Source organism: Euprymna scolopes, chromosome 45 (genome assembly GCF_053919585.1).
Source record: "Euprymna scolopes isolate OS-2025 chromosome 45, ASM5391958v1, whole genome shotgun sequence".
NCBI lineage: Eukaryota > Metazoa > Mollusca > Cephalopoda > Sepiida > Sepiolidae > Euprymna > Euprymna scolopes.
In genome coordinates, this window is record NC_136526.1 from 8,070,401 (window position 1) to 8,086,207 (window position 15,807).

The 15,807-nt window shown below is 35.1% G+C and overlaps 1 protein-coding gene across 3 annotated transcripts in view; it reads left to right on the top strand.

Moving 5' to 3' along the window:
• Positions 1-15,807, top strand: part of LOC145269032 (transcriptional adapter 2-alpha-like) — a 97,153-nt gene that overhangs the window by 32,214 nt on the left and 49,132 nt on the right. For 2 of the 3 annotated variants that reach the window (XM_080124625.1, XM_080124626.1), the window contains exons 6-11: positions 1,918-2,106; positions 4,654-4,717; positions 5,727-5,770; positions 7,194-7,304; positions 9,493-9,653; positions 12,082-12,175. In XM_080124625.1, coding sequence (XP_079980751.1) covers positions 1,918-2,106; positions 4,654-4,717; positions 5,727-5,770; positions 7,194-7,304; positions 9,493-9,653; positions 12,082-12,175 — 663 coding nt within the window. Of the gene's footprint in view, positions 1-1,917; positions 2,107-4,653; positions 4,718-5,726; positions 5,771-7,193; positions 7,305-9,492; positions 9,654-11,841; positions 11,886-12,081; positions 12,176-15,807 lie in introns of all 3 variants that reach the window. The other variant, XM_080124627.1, reaches the window with a different exon arrangement.

Here is a 15,807-nt window from a genome sequence, read left to right on the forward strand (position 1 = left end):
TTTTTTTGCAAGCAGAGGTCAGTTTTTGTGTCAACGTTTTTTGCAAGTCATACACCTACCAATGTCTGCGTGCGTTTATAAAACGTTACTTCGAAGGCTCGTGATGTCATATGTCGCCGTAGCTGAGACAGCTATTGTTTAGCTTTTTTCACCTCCTTTTCCTCTTTCGCGTTACAGGTTCGAGCCTGGTTACTGCGGCTCATTTTTTTTCTTTTTGAAACAAAAGTTGTTTGATTTTTTTTTTTTTTTTTCTGAGTGTTGGTTGCTCAATAACCTTGGTATACCTTAGTATACCCCCTCTCTCCATCTGAGCAACGCTAGTTTATTATATAAATGTCAGTTGTTTGTTTGTGTTTGCATGTCCGCTAAAAATTTTTGTCATCTGCATCAAAGTGGCATGAACATGGTACCAAAAAGTTAGGAAAATCGTCAATTACTTTATGTAGAAATTATTTGTTTGAAAGGCGGGGATCAGGTAAAAACGTTGCTTTAAATGCTGTTTGCAAATCATGCGTGAACAGTTCATTGTTTCGATTTTGTTGTCATGGTTCACAACGTGTTCGCTTTCAACTCAAGTTATGCAAGTCCGTGCCTAGCACGCGTCGGGAGCTCGGCGAATACTCAAATAGTCAACACCAAAGTGTAGCTGGATATGCTGAAGAGTGTGGGTGTGGCAGCAAGACTTAGCTCTGGCCCATAAGTCCAAAGAGACCCAGGCTTGGCTTCAGAGGAAGTGCTATGACTTTGTACCCTTCTCTCACTGCCCCTCCCCTAATTTATTTGGTCATACATCAAGAACATCACCAACATGACCTCCCACAATACCAAAGCCAGCCTGATCGCCACCATCCACCGAGTATTTGCCTAGCTCCTGTCGGCGCTTGTGGAAAAGGCATGTTCCCAGTTCCGGACCCGTATTGAGGTGGTGGTTGAGGCTGAAGACGGCTACATTGAATAGATGTTAGCTCTACTACATAATCCAGTTGCTTGAATTGATTTTTTTTTTTCAATAAAAGTTTTAGAATAAATGATTTTTTTCTTTAGGGCAACAACTTTATCGTTCCAACCCGTATATATATATATATATATATATATATATATATATATATATATATATATATCAAATTACGGCATAATCACGTTGACGCACTGGTTCCCGCTTGATCACTGAAGTTAAGCAACGTTTAACCTGGTCAATACTAAATTAGGTTCCATGAACCTGGATGTCTTCAAGTCCAACACAAACAAATTCCTGATGAACCCCCCCCCCCAAGTAATGACACCTTATCAATTCTCCAATACTATTGCTACACTATCCCATTGATTACTGTACACACAATAACCCTTATCCCCGAGTGGCCATTGGGCCTTGATAAGTGGTGAACTCCATGTAAAAAAAAAAATGGGTGACCATTTGGGACTTCCAGGTGCTGTATGTGCTCTCTGCTTATCTCAGCATTGTTTCCAGTTGTCCAGGACTTCTACTTTCCACTGGACTCAAACAGCGCCGATTCAGAAGAGGTGTGGTTGGAGATTGCGCAACTCTTGCTTCACAATTACAGCCCTACTTCTCCTACAGGGGGTATCCTTTGTCTTTCAAGACTGAACGGAAACATGGATATATATATGTATATATATATATATATAGGTAAAAATGTCACCAGTAAAAATGGCAGAAGTGAATAAATAGTAAAATGTAATGATGCTAAACTTTATATCTAGAGTCCGTGATTTTGATTAAGATTCATTAAATGATTTTTATTGGTTTTGCTCAATCAAGCCTCTTCCAAATTTGAATGTGATATTCGTTTTCAACATACTCAAAAACCTATAAAAGTCGTCATTTTAAAGGTAATTGTTAAGGTGAAAAGAAAGTAAAAATTTACCCATTTTCTGTTTTTTTTTTTTTTCCCTCAGTGTCCGAAGACCCTCCGCGCCCTCAGGAAGGCAGTCCTTTGTTTTGGGAAATGGGTGGTTACATGGCTGCACGAGGTGATTTTAACGTGGAACATAATAACTTTGTCGAACTTGAACTAAAAGACATGACATTTGATGAGGAAAGGGAAGACTTTGAGCAGGAAGATGAGGACGAACATTTTATGAAAGGTACAGTGTTCAGTTGATCATGTTCAAAAGGTCAAAGTAGAACTTCTTCATATTATATTATATTATATCATATTATATTATATTATATTATAGGATTATATTGTACTAGCATTTCAGCCCGGCGTTGCCCGGGTGTTTGGAGGTGTGTGCTCAGGAAAAAAAAAAAAAAAGTGGAAAAAGTAGGAAGGCAGGCTCGAACCTGTACTGCAAAGGAGGAAAAAAACAAACCGGAAGTGACGTAGGTTTTAATTAAGGCTAGACGATCGAAAGGAGAGGATGACTTTCGAAAATATTGCCGAAAAAAGCGCCCCCCCCTGTAGAAAAGTGCCCAGTTGAAGGTGAAGATATTAATGCTTTTAGCCAATTTTTCCATAGTTGTCATCTGAAAGGTCGAACTTCAAAACGAGACTGATCTTGGTAAAATCCGTTGCCTCTGTCGAAAGTTTTAGGCAGACATACATACATACATGCATTTATATATTGGTAACTAAAGATTTTCGACCCAAACCGATTAAAAAGCTTGCCCTATCTCTGAATACCCTTTATGTGAAATTTCAAATGTTTAGACCAGAAATTGTCTGAGTATTTTAGTAGAAACCGCAGAGGACAATTTTTTTTTTTAACTTTGACCTCTGTTATGACCACTTAGCATTTATTGTTTTGGGCTCAAATCAAGTTATTAAGTTAGATCCATGTTCAAGGAACCTATATCTAAAATTTCAATTGTTTAGACCCAAAATTATCGGAGGAGTTTGGTAGAGTTCTCAAAGGTCAAATCGTTGAACTTTGACCCCTTAACAGCCAAATTTCTGTCCGAAAACAGATTAGAAAGATTTTCCCAAATCTCAGTACCCTGTATATCAAATTTCGAGTCTGTAGACTGAAAATTGACAGAGTTATTGTGTAAGGAAATGTATAGAAATACAAATTTGTATGCAATTTATTTCACACATCTACTCTATAATAGTTGAAAAAGTCTTTATATTATATTACTAGCGGGGGTACCCGGCGTTGCCCGAGTGTTTGTTTCCGGGACGGGGGGGGGGGGGGAGTTTTAAAAAATGTTATGGTAGGTAAGTAGGAAGGATCAAACCCGGAGTCATGAGTAAAAGTAGGAAAATAAAGTGTGAAAAAAAACAAAAAAAAAAAAAAACATCTGCAACGTTAACAGTTCGGCCACTAAGAAAAGTCCATTCCAGTTGTTTAGGAAAAAAAAAAAAAAAAAAACCAATATGGTAGGTCGGCGCGAACGTGAAAATATAATGTGAATTGTCCAGCAACCTAACCACTACGCCACAGAGCACTGCAGCTTAGTTTAGTGATTTTAAATAACTTAACATGATGATAGAACTACGAAGCCAAACCGGTGTTCTCTTCTCAACTGTTCCTTGTGAACGATCTCCAAACGGTGTTAAGTGGTGGCAGGGGGAGGAGGAATTTTTAAGAGAGAAAATATTTTACCACTTCCATTGATCTTAACCGATTTTGGCCGTGACTTCTCAGCAGAAAAAGTATAGAAATCTAAGATTATCGAGGAATTTGAGAACTAATAAGCCTATAACACACCTCAGATATTGTTCTGCCGTTTGTGCATAATGTATTTGCATGAAATAGCTTGATTTTTAATCCTATTAATGTCAAAATCAGACGGGAAAAAATGAGTTCATTTTATTTATATAGAGATAGAATTATAGGATTATATTATAGGATTACATTATAGGAATACAAATTGTATACTATGCTGCACTTTCATTTCTTGTTCTTTCGGTGGAGGATCAGTCCTTCACGACTGAGACAATTTTTTGTTTTTGTACCTTTTCTTCACGTTAAAAAACGACCCTGGTGTCTAACTCTGTCCCGTGGGGAGGCATAGTAAATAGGTACTCTATAATAGAAAAATTTGGAAAACGTGAAAAGCGATTTAAAAAAAACAAAAAAACACACAATGGTATCTACTGACTTTTTGTATTGATTTCAACTAAAAGCAATAATATCTACTTAATGGTCAGAAGTCCAAAATATTAATGCATTATTTAAAAAAATACGACTTCTCAATTTTTTCAAAAAAAAAAAAACGTTGCCATATTTTTTTTTTTTTTTGAAAACATGACATGATATGCAAACACAAGACAAAAATGCACAATTCATAAAAAAAACAAACAATTTGCCAATAGTTACATGCTATTTACCTCCCTTTGGAACTCTCCGTTGCTTTTTTTTTTTTTTAAGGCAATATTTTATTTTCACTAATTTTCATCAAAACATGCTTTCTTTAAAAAATTTTTTTCTACTTAAAAAAAAACAACCAAGATGAGAACAACAGTCCAAATAATACAAAAAATAATTATCAAACTTCATCTCAAAAATATACATTCATCATTAAAAAAAACAAAAAAAAACAGAATGAACCCGGATTTATTAAAAAAAAAAAAAAAAAAAAAAAAAGAAATAGATTTGGTTTTATTTGCATTTTTTGGAGAAAAAAACCAAACCAAGATGAGAATAAAACAAAAAAATAAAATGATTCCACCTGTTATTTATTTACAGAATTAAAGTTGGCTGTGGTGAGAATTTATAAAGAAAGTATAAAGGAACGTTGCAGGCGCAAAAAGTAAGTTTTTTTTATGTTTTTTCTCAAAAAAATCGGCACAATCACGTTGACACACAGGTTCTCATGAGATCACCAAAGTTAAGCAACGTTGAACGTGGTCAGTACCAGATAGGTGACCATTTGGGATTTCCAGGTGGTGTATGTGCTCTCCGAATTTCTTAGCATTGTTTCCAGTCGTACTAGACTTCTCCTTGCCACTGGACTCAAGTAGTGCAGTGCCGATTCAGGAGAGATGCAGTTGGGGATTGCACAACCCTTGCCACACAATTATATGCCATGCTGCCCCTACAGGGGGTATCCTTTGTCTTTCGAGACTGAATGGAGACATCATTATTCTCAAAAGCCAATTGAAAGACTTTCCATTAGTATTCAACTATCATCCTCTTACAAGTTTCTGACTCAAGATGCAAATGCCCGTAAACTTCTATTAGTAAAGTTGAGGCGGTCAACCCTAAGTTTGAGGGCTTGTTTCTTCACAGTGTGGAGTCAGTGGCTTTGAACTAAGTGTGACTTAAGTCAAGGGTTTTTTTTCCTTTTTGAATGGTGTTAAAGAAAAAAACTGCAACTTCTCTGTAGGAAATTAAATATACATAGACATTTGATAAACTTACAATATATTTGCATTTAAAAATTTTTTTTATATTTCTGGCCTGTTACTTTGTTTACATTTACGGAATCGTGCATGCGTGTTCCTGTGTGTGTTTTCCCATCAGCATGCGTTACCAAAGGAAAAACACAACTTCTGCTTTTAAATACTTCGCAAAAACATTTATTACATATTACAAACTGCAAGTTCTTTTTACATAATTAAATACCTATCTAATCAGTAAATTTTAAGTTTTTTTCCAATTACTTAACTTATCCCATACTTCGTCCCAAATTTCTTACCATATAAATTGTTTTTAATTAAAATTTTTTTTTTCAAATTCTTTCCTCATCCCATACTTTGTCCCAAATTTCTTAATATATAAATTGTTTTTAATTTAAAATGTTTTTTTTTTTTTTGTAGGATAATTCGAGATTACGGGTTAATCAACTTAAAAAAAATCCTACGTAAGTATTTAAAATATTTTTTTTTTCGGTGATCAATTAATATGATAAGGAAAATTGATATATGGAGCTATCTAATCAGCACCACTAGTTAATAAAAAAAAATTCAGCACTTGTCCAATGTATGACCCAATTTCCAGCAACTTCACGTTATCTTCTTGCAGGCTACCTGGTTACATAAACAGCCAGAAAATGTTGGAAGCAAAGACTGCCAAATGATTAATTCAAAATACAGCATTTCCTTTTCGTCTTTTTGCATATTAAGAATGCCTTTCTATTTAGAAAACCATTCTTAACTTGGGGAGAGGGAATTTCACAAATTATTTTTGATTTAACAAATTTCACATTTTCATTGAAACTTGTCTTCCGACATCTGATTGGATAATCGCTTCAGCATCTTCTGGTTGTTTAACCTGCCAGACGATACTGATAGAAAGTTGTTAGAGATTAGGTCATAAACTGGCTAAGTACTATTGTTGGGACGATTATTCGGAATTGGGAATCGGAAAAAATCGGAACCAGAATCGGAAAAAAAAAAAATTTCTGCCTGTTTTCCGATGCCAAAGACGATTTCTTTATTTATCTTTTTTATTTGATTTTGTTTAATCCTTAGTCTACACTAGTTGTTAATTTTTTAACACCTAGTTTTTACGATTACAAACGACTGCAACAATGGTGTCTTCAAGGACTATGGAATTCTTCTTTGCCCTGCATTAATCAATGAATGAAACCCATGTTTGAATATTTGATTAAAAAATTATTTTTCAAAGACCCTAGACTTGATTTTATGTGATATGAAAAAATTCACACCCATCGTAAGCAATGTGTGTAAAAATACCATCGTAACCCATGGGTTAATGCCAAATTTTCCACTGCTGGTAATAATAATAAAAATAATAAATATTTATTGATTTTAACTAACAACTCTATTGTTAAGCATTTAGAGATTTATAAAGAATTGGAATTGGTAATTTAATTGAGTACGGAATCAGTAATTGTATCGGAATCGGAAATTTAGTACGGAATCGAGGGAAAATATTGGAATTGTCCTGTCACTAGTAAGTACCAAAAATTCTTTCCTGAATCATTATTTACATAATAGATTATCCACTCATGGACGAGTAGCCAAGCAAAACTTTAAGAGTGGACGCCCATCTCAGCATAATGGAACATTCCAGACTCATCAGGAACAAAATAAGGGAGTTTAATCGCAATCCAGAGATTCTGCAATTTGTCATGAATAATGTTTTGGAAAGAGCACAAATATGTGAAGCTGAAAATGGGTAACATTTAAAAGACATTATTTTTCATAAATAAAAATTGTTTGAATTTGAACTTTTAAAAAAAAAAAAATTCCCACTTTCTTAGTCAGATTGTGATTTTTTGAACACCCTGTATTAAATATCATTCTATTTTATTTTAACAGATTTTAGCAAACGCTATGATTGCACCATCAAAAATTTTGTCAATGGTATACGAGTGTTCAATCGTCTCATGTCGCCAGTTGAATTTGATATTTATGTGGAATCGCTTCATTGTAAGTATTGTCTAATGTTAAAAATGGAATTTTCCACTTGAAGATAGATTAAGTAGAAACCAGAAAATTTCACTTGAATTTAAAGAATATTTTCCTTTCTATTGATTTCATCACTAAGTGCTAATGAAAGTGAAAAGGATGGCAACCTGTTAAGAAGATCGTGGTCTTAATTTGATTATGAATACAGAATACAGAAAATGTAGCAAGATTTGATGCAGGTATATAAAAAAAAATGATGGAGTTTTCCACTTTAAGCAAGATTAAGGAGAAACTAGAAAATTGCACTAGAAGTTAAAGAATATAATTAAATGTTTTGGATGTGGCATCACAGACAGGAAGTCAGTAACAGATGAGCAGATAAGATTTTTCTCTGGTTTCTGAATCACAAATGGGAGTGATTGTGTTTAAGACAGCTGCTTCTTCTCAATGAATGGAACTCCTATGGAGTATTATGTATATTAGAAAATACACTCCCCTCCGCCCTGAAAAAATGATTGAACCCCAAATGATTGTGTGTTGTTATTAAGGGTTAGGATTAAATAAAAGATGGGAAGAAATAATGAGGATGGATTTGAGAAATGAGCCGATAAGTAATGTTACATCCCTACTGTAATGGAATGTGCTCTGATGAACTCATTGCGCTTGTGTCCCCGTTAATGTACGTACCCCCAACTCCCCCATCAAGCAGCAAAATCTCACCCCACATACTGTTGAAATCTTTAGATGCTGGTAATTCTTCTACTCTAATAATTTCTTCCCTTGGAATGCTAGACTTTGGAATTCCCTCCCTATTTCCTGCTTCCTAGACTGTACTAATATGCAGAATTTTAAATGTAATGTGAACAAACACTTTCCTGCTCATCTCCTCAAATAGTTCTCTGTAGACATGGTCCCAAATAGTAGCTCCTTACGTCCAAGTGTTGTGTTCTCGAAAGATAAGTTTGGTTGTTTTGTTTTATGGCATATCAACCCTTTTTCGGTTTATTTAATGCCGAATCCAGTGATTTTGGAAATGATATTCATGTTGCATCCAGTTATTTTGTGGAAGGTTTTTATTCTTCAAGTTCTTTGTATCTTCAACCGCTCGTTTGCAGTGTTTGGCTTGGTTGTTTTATAGTGGATTTTATTGTTTTTGTTCCCTGCCCTGCAGAACATGAAAGAGTTTTGCAATGGGAGAGGGAAAAAGGGTTAGAGTATTAATGTTTGGTACATTTTAAGTTAGGAAATCAGTCAGGAAGTGGGGGGGGAAAATAGAAAGGGGAAATGAAAAGGGGGGGGGGAGTTTTGGGTTTTGCGTAACCTAATTAAGTTTTGCAAAAAGAAGTAGAAAAACAAAAAAGCATTGGATTGATTTCGGTTAATTTCAACGCTTTTGACTTCCAGAAAAAAAAAGAAAAAAGATTTGTCTGATCGTGATGATTAAAATTGTTGGGAATGAAGAGGATGTAATTTACTATGCATTTCCTTTTGCCATTCTTTTCGTAACAGTTTTTTTTTTATTAGTAACATTTTTTTTTTTTTTTATCATTTTTTTTTGTAACAATTTTTTTTGTAACAATTTTTTTGTATCATTTTTTTTATAACAATTTTTTTATAATTTTTTTGTATCATTTATTTTTGTATCATTTATTTTTGTAACAATTTTTTGTAACATTTTTTTTTGTAACAATTTTTTTGTAACATTTTTTACGTAGCATATTTTTTTTGTATCATTTTTTTTCGTAAAATCTTTTTTCCTAACACTTTTTTTTTCGTAGCATTTTTTCCTTGGCTTCTAGTGCCATCTTATTTTAAGTTAAAAAATTTTTTTTGTATCATTTTTTTGTAACAATTTTTTTTGTAACATTTTTTTTTGTAACAATTTCTTTTTTGTAACAATTTCTTTTTGGTAACAATTTCTTTTTTGTAACAATTTCTTTTTTGTAACAATTTCTTTTTTGTAACAATTTTTTTTGTATCATTTTTTTTGTAACATTTTTTTATAGCAATTTTTTTTGTAACAATTTTTTTGTAACATGTTTTTTTTTTGTAGCAATTTTTTTTGTAACATTTTTTTTGTAGCATATTTTTTTTGTATCATTTTTTTTTTGTAACATCTTTTTTCCTAACACTTTTTTTTTTTCGTAGCATTTTTTTTTCTTGGCTTCTAGTGCCATCTTATTTTAAGTTAAAAATTTTTTTTTATCAGATGAAGAAGAATTAAAACGGGATATTAAAAAGCTGCAAGAATATCGTGAAAACGGTTTAAGACTCCATCGGCAGCAGAAGATCTTCAATTGCTTAAAAGTGCGGAGAGAATCCGAGAAAAACGAGCATCATTTATTAAGTGAAGTCTTATCCAACATTCAGGTGAGTTTGCCGAAGAATAAGAAGAACACGATGAACGAAACGAGGTTGTTCTTAAGATGCACCAACTGTTTTTTTTTTTTCTTCATTTTGTTCAAGCTGGTTATGTCTACGCCACATCTTTCGGGTTCGTTGGCACAAATTTGTCCCAAACGCCATCATCCGTTCGCACTGCCAAATACCATCCCTCAAACAGACGTCTCCAATGGTTCGGTCACACTCTGCGCTGGCAACCAGATGACTCTATCCCTACTACCATCAACCTAGACCCACTCTAGGGTTGGAAGCAATGACTGAGAAAACTTGATGATTAAAACTTGGAAAATTATATCACACACACACACACACACATGGATGCAAAACTTGGCCAGTATGAGTTTATGATCTTGGTAGACTGGAAGGTTTTGCTAATGCTACTAAAACCTTCAGGTTCGCTGGCACCAATTTCTCCCAAACATGCTGCCAGATATCATCCTTCAAAAATACCCTCCTTTGGAGACGTCTCCAACGGTTTAGTTACACTGTGCCGGCAACCAGATGACCTTATTCCAAGAAACGATGTGATGGTCAGCTTAAAACCTGGCTTAGTGAAGTAAGATGCCAATCTGATCCTACGGAGTGCGCCACTGGAACTGCGAATGGCTGGACATGATATCGACTCATGCCTAGGCGGCATCTATCAGAGCTGCAGAGAATTCAGTTGGAGAAGTCGGCTCAACCAACCCACGGTGGAAGCTGACACAGCAACAACAAGAAGCTGGGTGTGGGGCATCCTACCAGATACCAGATATTCACCTGCCGTTTCATACATTTCAACCGGGAGATCTTTTCAAGATTCTAATCGGTCCTGTAAGTGCAATTGTTTGTATCTCTCTTGCATTTGGTTCGACAGGTACATTTTGCTGGGTAATTTTTTAAACGGATGCAAAAAAGGAGAAAATGGAAACAGGAAGTCCCATGATTTTAACAAGAATAGACACAACTAAAGTCATGTGAGATTTGGAAATGTCTCGTCATGAAAATCGTATCTTAAAATGGATTGCATAGTTTAGTTCCTCTTTATATGGGACTAGCGTGGTTACCCAGCGTTGCCTGGGTGTTTGGAGAAAAAATAAATAAAGTGGTAGTAGGTAGGCTTGAACTTGTGACGCGAAGGTGGAAAAGAAAGTGAAAGAAAAGCTGAGATCTTACTGCTACGCTACGAGGCAAGAGGAAGTAAAAAGCATTCAAATTTAACGATTAAAAAGTTCACTTGCAGAAATGAGTTCACGCAGGCGCAGAAATTAACGTTGGCTGAAGGCCAGTTCACCTTTCTGCCGTTTCATTTAGGCTTGGTTTCCCCACGATGTTGGGGAAACCAAGCCTACCCGAAAAAGGGGGAACTCAAATGAATAGCAATTCTCTGATATGAAGGGTTATTCCAACATTGATCAAACTGGCAGGAAAGGCAGGCGGCCTACTCAGCTCCAAGTTTCGCTTTTATATGAAAAAGACGAACAAACACGCAAAAGGACGGAATGGGGGGAATTTTATAAAAGTCAATCAAAATAAATGTAGAAACGACATCTGTTCGCAAATCGTAGTTATTATAATCTAGGGAGTATATAAAAAAGTTCTAAAAAATAGTAACGTGGTCGTGAATCCCCCGAAAAAAGCCTTTCATGGACATACAAAAACGTGCGCGCCACTTTTGCCTTTTATATATATAGACTAGCGGGGGTGTCCAGCGTTGCCCAGGGTGTTTGGCGGTGTAAAAGAACAAAAACAAAGTGTGTTTGGAGGTGTGTGTTGAGGAAAAACAAAAAAAGCCTTGACGCGAAGGTGGAAAAGAAAGGGAAAAAAAAACCTAACATCTTACCCGCTCGGCCACAACGGGAGAGGAAGTGAAAACTGTTTTAATTTAACGATTAAAAATTTTAAATGACAGGTGCGTGAATTTAATGAGGGCAAACATCACGCCATACGGGAATGAAATTAAGTTTGGCTGCAAGCCAGTTTCTCTCCAAGATGTTGGAGAAAATCAGCTCCTCCATATAGAGGGGAGTGTCCAAATGAATAGCAATTGCCTGATATATATATATATTAAACTAAATCTGAATGGGCTTTGATATACCAGAAGCAGATACGTCGTTGAATGCTGATTTTTTTTTTTTTTTTTTTTTTTTTACATGGAACAACTACATTTTTATAGTTCAAGAATGGTTCTACACTCAAGACATTGTTTCCGACAAAGGGGTAAGAATTGCTGTTTTCTGGGTTGGAATTTATCTAACTTGCTTTTGACTTTGAATTGCTTCCTTTTTTTTATTATTTATTTATTTTTCCTTACATCAAGTGGCTTCATGTCTTGTAAAATCAAGAAGAAAACAAATTTAATAACCCGGTTGATAGGTTGTAAAGCAAATTAAATCATTTTTTTTTTTCTTTGTAGAATGATGCCGCCTGCAAAAACTTTCTACAGAGGCAAGCCGTGCTCGAACACATTTCCAAGGGACAACCATTACCACTGTCACTGCCGACTGCACGTAAGTTATAATCTATATATATAAAAGTGAAAATGTTTGTGTATGTGTGTGTGTTTTCGTTTTTTTCTGAGGCTTTCTTGCTCGGGTCGCTCCTTCTTAAAATTATTTATATCGTGTCTAAATCATAATATCTATGAGTTATGAACGGGGGTCGCATGTGTATTTAATTTGCCCATCGTTAAAAAGTTACATATTCAACATTTTTCGATCGCCCATGTGGATTCGACTTTTTCATATAAAAAAGTGAACAAGCCTACAGTAAATAAAATACTGCTCCGCACTGAAAGTTGACCTCATTAAGTCATCAAGTATGGGCACCTGCTAATTCTTAATACTTAACTAAATTCAAACATCTTTCCATTAAACGGCGCACGTTTTTTTTCACACTTTATTGTTTTCCAACTGCGCCTCAAGCCTAACCCTAACCTCAAGGCTCCCGGTTCAATTCTTCCTACTTACCTACCAAAACTTGTTTTTAAAAACGATTTTTTATTATTCTTTTGTTTTGATTTACCCAAAACGCCACACACCTCGAAACACCCAGGCAACGCCGGGTACCCCCCGCTAGTTTATTATAAAAGCTGTTTCCGTTGTTGCTGGGGGGTTGCAAAAATAGACTATGACTTTTTCTTTCTTTTTTCTACTATTTTTTTTTTTACTATTTTTTTTACTATTTTTTAATTATTTTTTTTACTATTTTTTAATTATTTTTTTTACTATTTTTGACTATTTAAAAAAATGTTTTTTTATTATTTCTTTTTACTATTTTTTTCTATTTTTTTTACTATTTTTCTTTTTACTATTTTTCTTTTTACTATTTTTTTACTATTTTATTATTTAAAAATTTTTTTTTACTATTTTATTTTTTTACTATTTTTTATTTAAAAATTTTTTTTTACTATTTTATTTTTTTACTATTTTATTATTTAAAAATTTTTTTTTACTATTTTATTTTTTTACTATTTTTTATTTAAAAAAAAATTTTTTTTACTATTTTTTTACTATTTTATTTTACTATTTTTTTATTTAAAAAAAATGTTATTTTACTATTTTTTTTACTATTTTTTATTAAAAAAATATTTTTTTTTACTATTTTTTTTTTTTTACTGTTATTTCACCTGAAAAGTAAGCAGTGCTGAACCTGGCCAGTACTAAATGGGTGACCACTAGAGACTTCCAAATGCTGTATGTGCTCTCCACTTGGCATTGTTTCCAATCATCCTGGACTTGTCCTTGCCACTGGACTAAAGCAGGTTGGAAATGGAAACAACTCTTGCCTCACAATTACATCCGCAGCTGCCCCTGCAGAGGGCATCCTTTGTCTTTCGAGACTGAACAGAGGCATCATCCCAAACAAGGCACATTATCACTTTAATATAAGGGGGTTACTATTTGTGACCAATTTTACAAGTAGGGAGTTGAGCAGCAAGATGTCTGTTCACATTACACTTGAACTTCTGCATGTCAGTACAGTAGGGGAAGCAGGGACCTGGTAGGGAATTCCAAAATCAAGAATTTTTTTTTCCCCTTTATTAAGCTACTAGTGAGGGGTACCCGGCGTTGCCCAGGTGTTTGTAGGTGCGTGTAGGGGGGGGGTTAAGTAATAACCTTGCTTAAATATTATAAAAAAGACGATGTTAAAACGAAAACCAAAAAAAATGGCTTAAATAAACCTATCGGATCGAACCTGCAATCTTAAGATAATAACAAGGGGCGGGGCGGGGGGGGGGGTAAACTAAAGAATAAAAAACGTTGCCCGGGTGTTTGAAGGTGTAAAAGAAAAAAAAATAGTTTTGGTCAGGAGGTGGGATTGAACCCGGAAGCCTTGACGCGGAGGTGGAAACAAAAGCCAAACTACTTAACCGTCTCTACCACAAGTGAGAGTAGTTGATTAGCGTGTTAAAGCTTATAAAGCGAGTGAACAGGAAGTTAAGATGACGTGGCAGTATTTTTAGTTTTCGCTTCCCCCAGATGATGATGGGGGGGTAGCTCCCATTTAAAGGGGATTGTCCAAATAGAATAGCAATTGTCTGATATAAGGAGAAACTCTGCATTGATCAAAAGCTGATTGCTTTCTGGACGTTCCGGCGTGAAAGCCGAAAACACGCAATGATCGAATTTACTCTCACTTTATTTATACTAAAACGCAGGACAAACAGGGGACAGAGCAAAATAGCGTGAATCTTATAAAAGTCGATGTAAATAAATCTAGACACGACCCGTGTTCCCAAATCATACATATTATGATCTAGGGCCTATATAAACAGTTCTAAGCGATAGTTGGTCAGGAGCTTCTAAAAACAGCCTATCCTGCCTTGACAGAGTACAAAATAGACTCCGTGGCTTAGTGGGAGATGCTCTTTTCTTTTCCCTGCAATCTCTCTCTCACAGAAGAGATGTTGCGAGCCTGTCTTTGTTTTATCGTTATTTCCATGTCAGGTGCTCGTCCTCATGGAAAGTGTTCAACTGAGCTTCAATCTATGGTCCCCCCTCGCCAAACTTTCACAAGAAACACTCGTCTTGCTGTAAACACTATCAATAATTTCCCCCACTCTTTATCTGTGCCTAAACCTAAACGTAGATTCCATGAACAAAGCTTCTTTCTTAGAACTGCACGCCTGTGGAATTGTCTTCCGTTTTCCTGCTTTCCGGCTGACTACAATATGGTTGTGTTCAAGTCTGAAGTAAATAAGTTCTTGATGAACCGTTCCATATAAGTTATTAAATTTACCAAATTTTCATTACTAATGATTACTATATTGACCAACTTCTACTGTACACTCTTTAACCCTTATCCTTGAGTGGCCTCTGGGCCTTGATAATGTGGTGATGCCTTTGTAAAAAAAAAAAAAAAAAAAAAGCTCCAATCTCTCGGCCTCTCTCGCCAATCTTTCACGATAAACACCCGTCTAGCTGAATCCACTGTCAAAAATTTTCCCCACTCTTTATCTATGCCTAAATCAAAATGTAGCTTCCATGAACAAAGTTTCTTTCTTAGAAGTGCATGCCTGTGGAACTCTGTTCCGTTTGCCTGTTTCCCACCTGACTACAACTTGGATGTCTTCAAGTCCAACATAAACAAATTCCTGATGAATTGCCCTCTTAAGTAAGACACTTCATGAAATCTCCAATACTAACGATTACTACGATACTATCCTATTGATTACTGTACATGCAATAACCCTTATCCCCAAGTGGCTTCTGGGCCTTGATAAATGGTATAAAAAAAATAAATAAATAAAAAAAAAATAAGTAGATGTTCAAAGTCTATACTTGTAAATTCAGTTCCATTGTCCGAACGAATACATTTTACCGAACCGTACGAAGCGATTTCAGCTAAATATGTCGGTGGCTAGGATAGTGTCGGATTTGTTTTAAAAAAAACAAAACATTATTGCATAAAACTTCGGAACATATTGTGGTCAGGTGGGAAGCAGGCAGACGGAACAGAGTTCCACAGGCGTGCAGTTCTAAGAAGCTGATGATAGTTGGCCAATACAGAACTCTAGAAATATGATAGCGATAAAGGATGGAACGATAAAATTGTCGCCCTAGAAAAGACGACATGATTCCATTTCCATTTGATGAAAATCGATTTTCTTTTTTTTGTTGCAAACCATGTACTAGTTGGC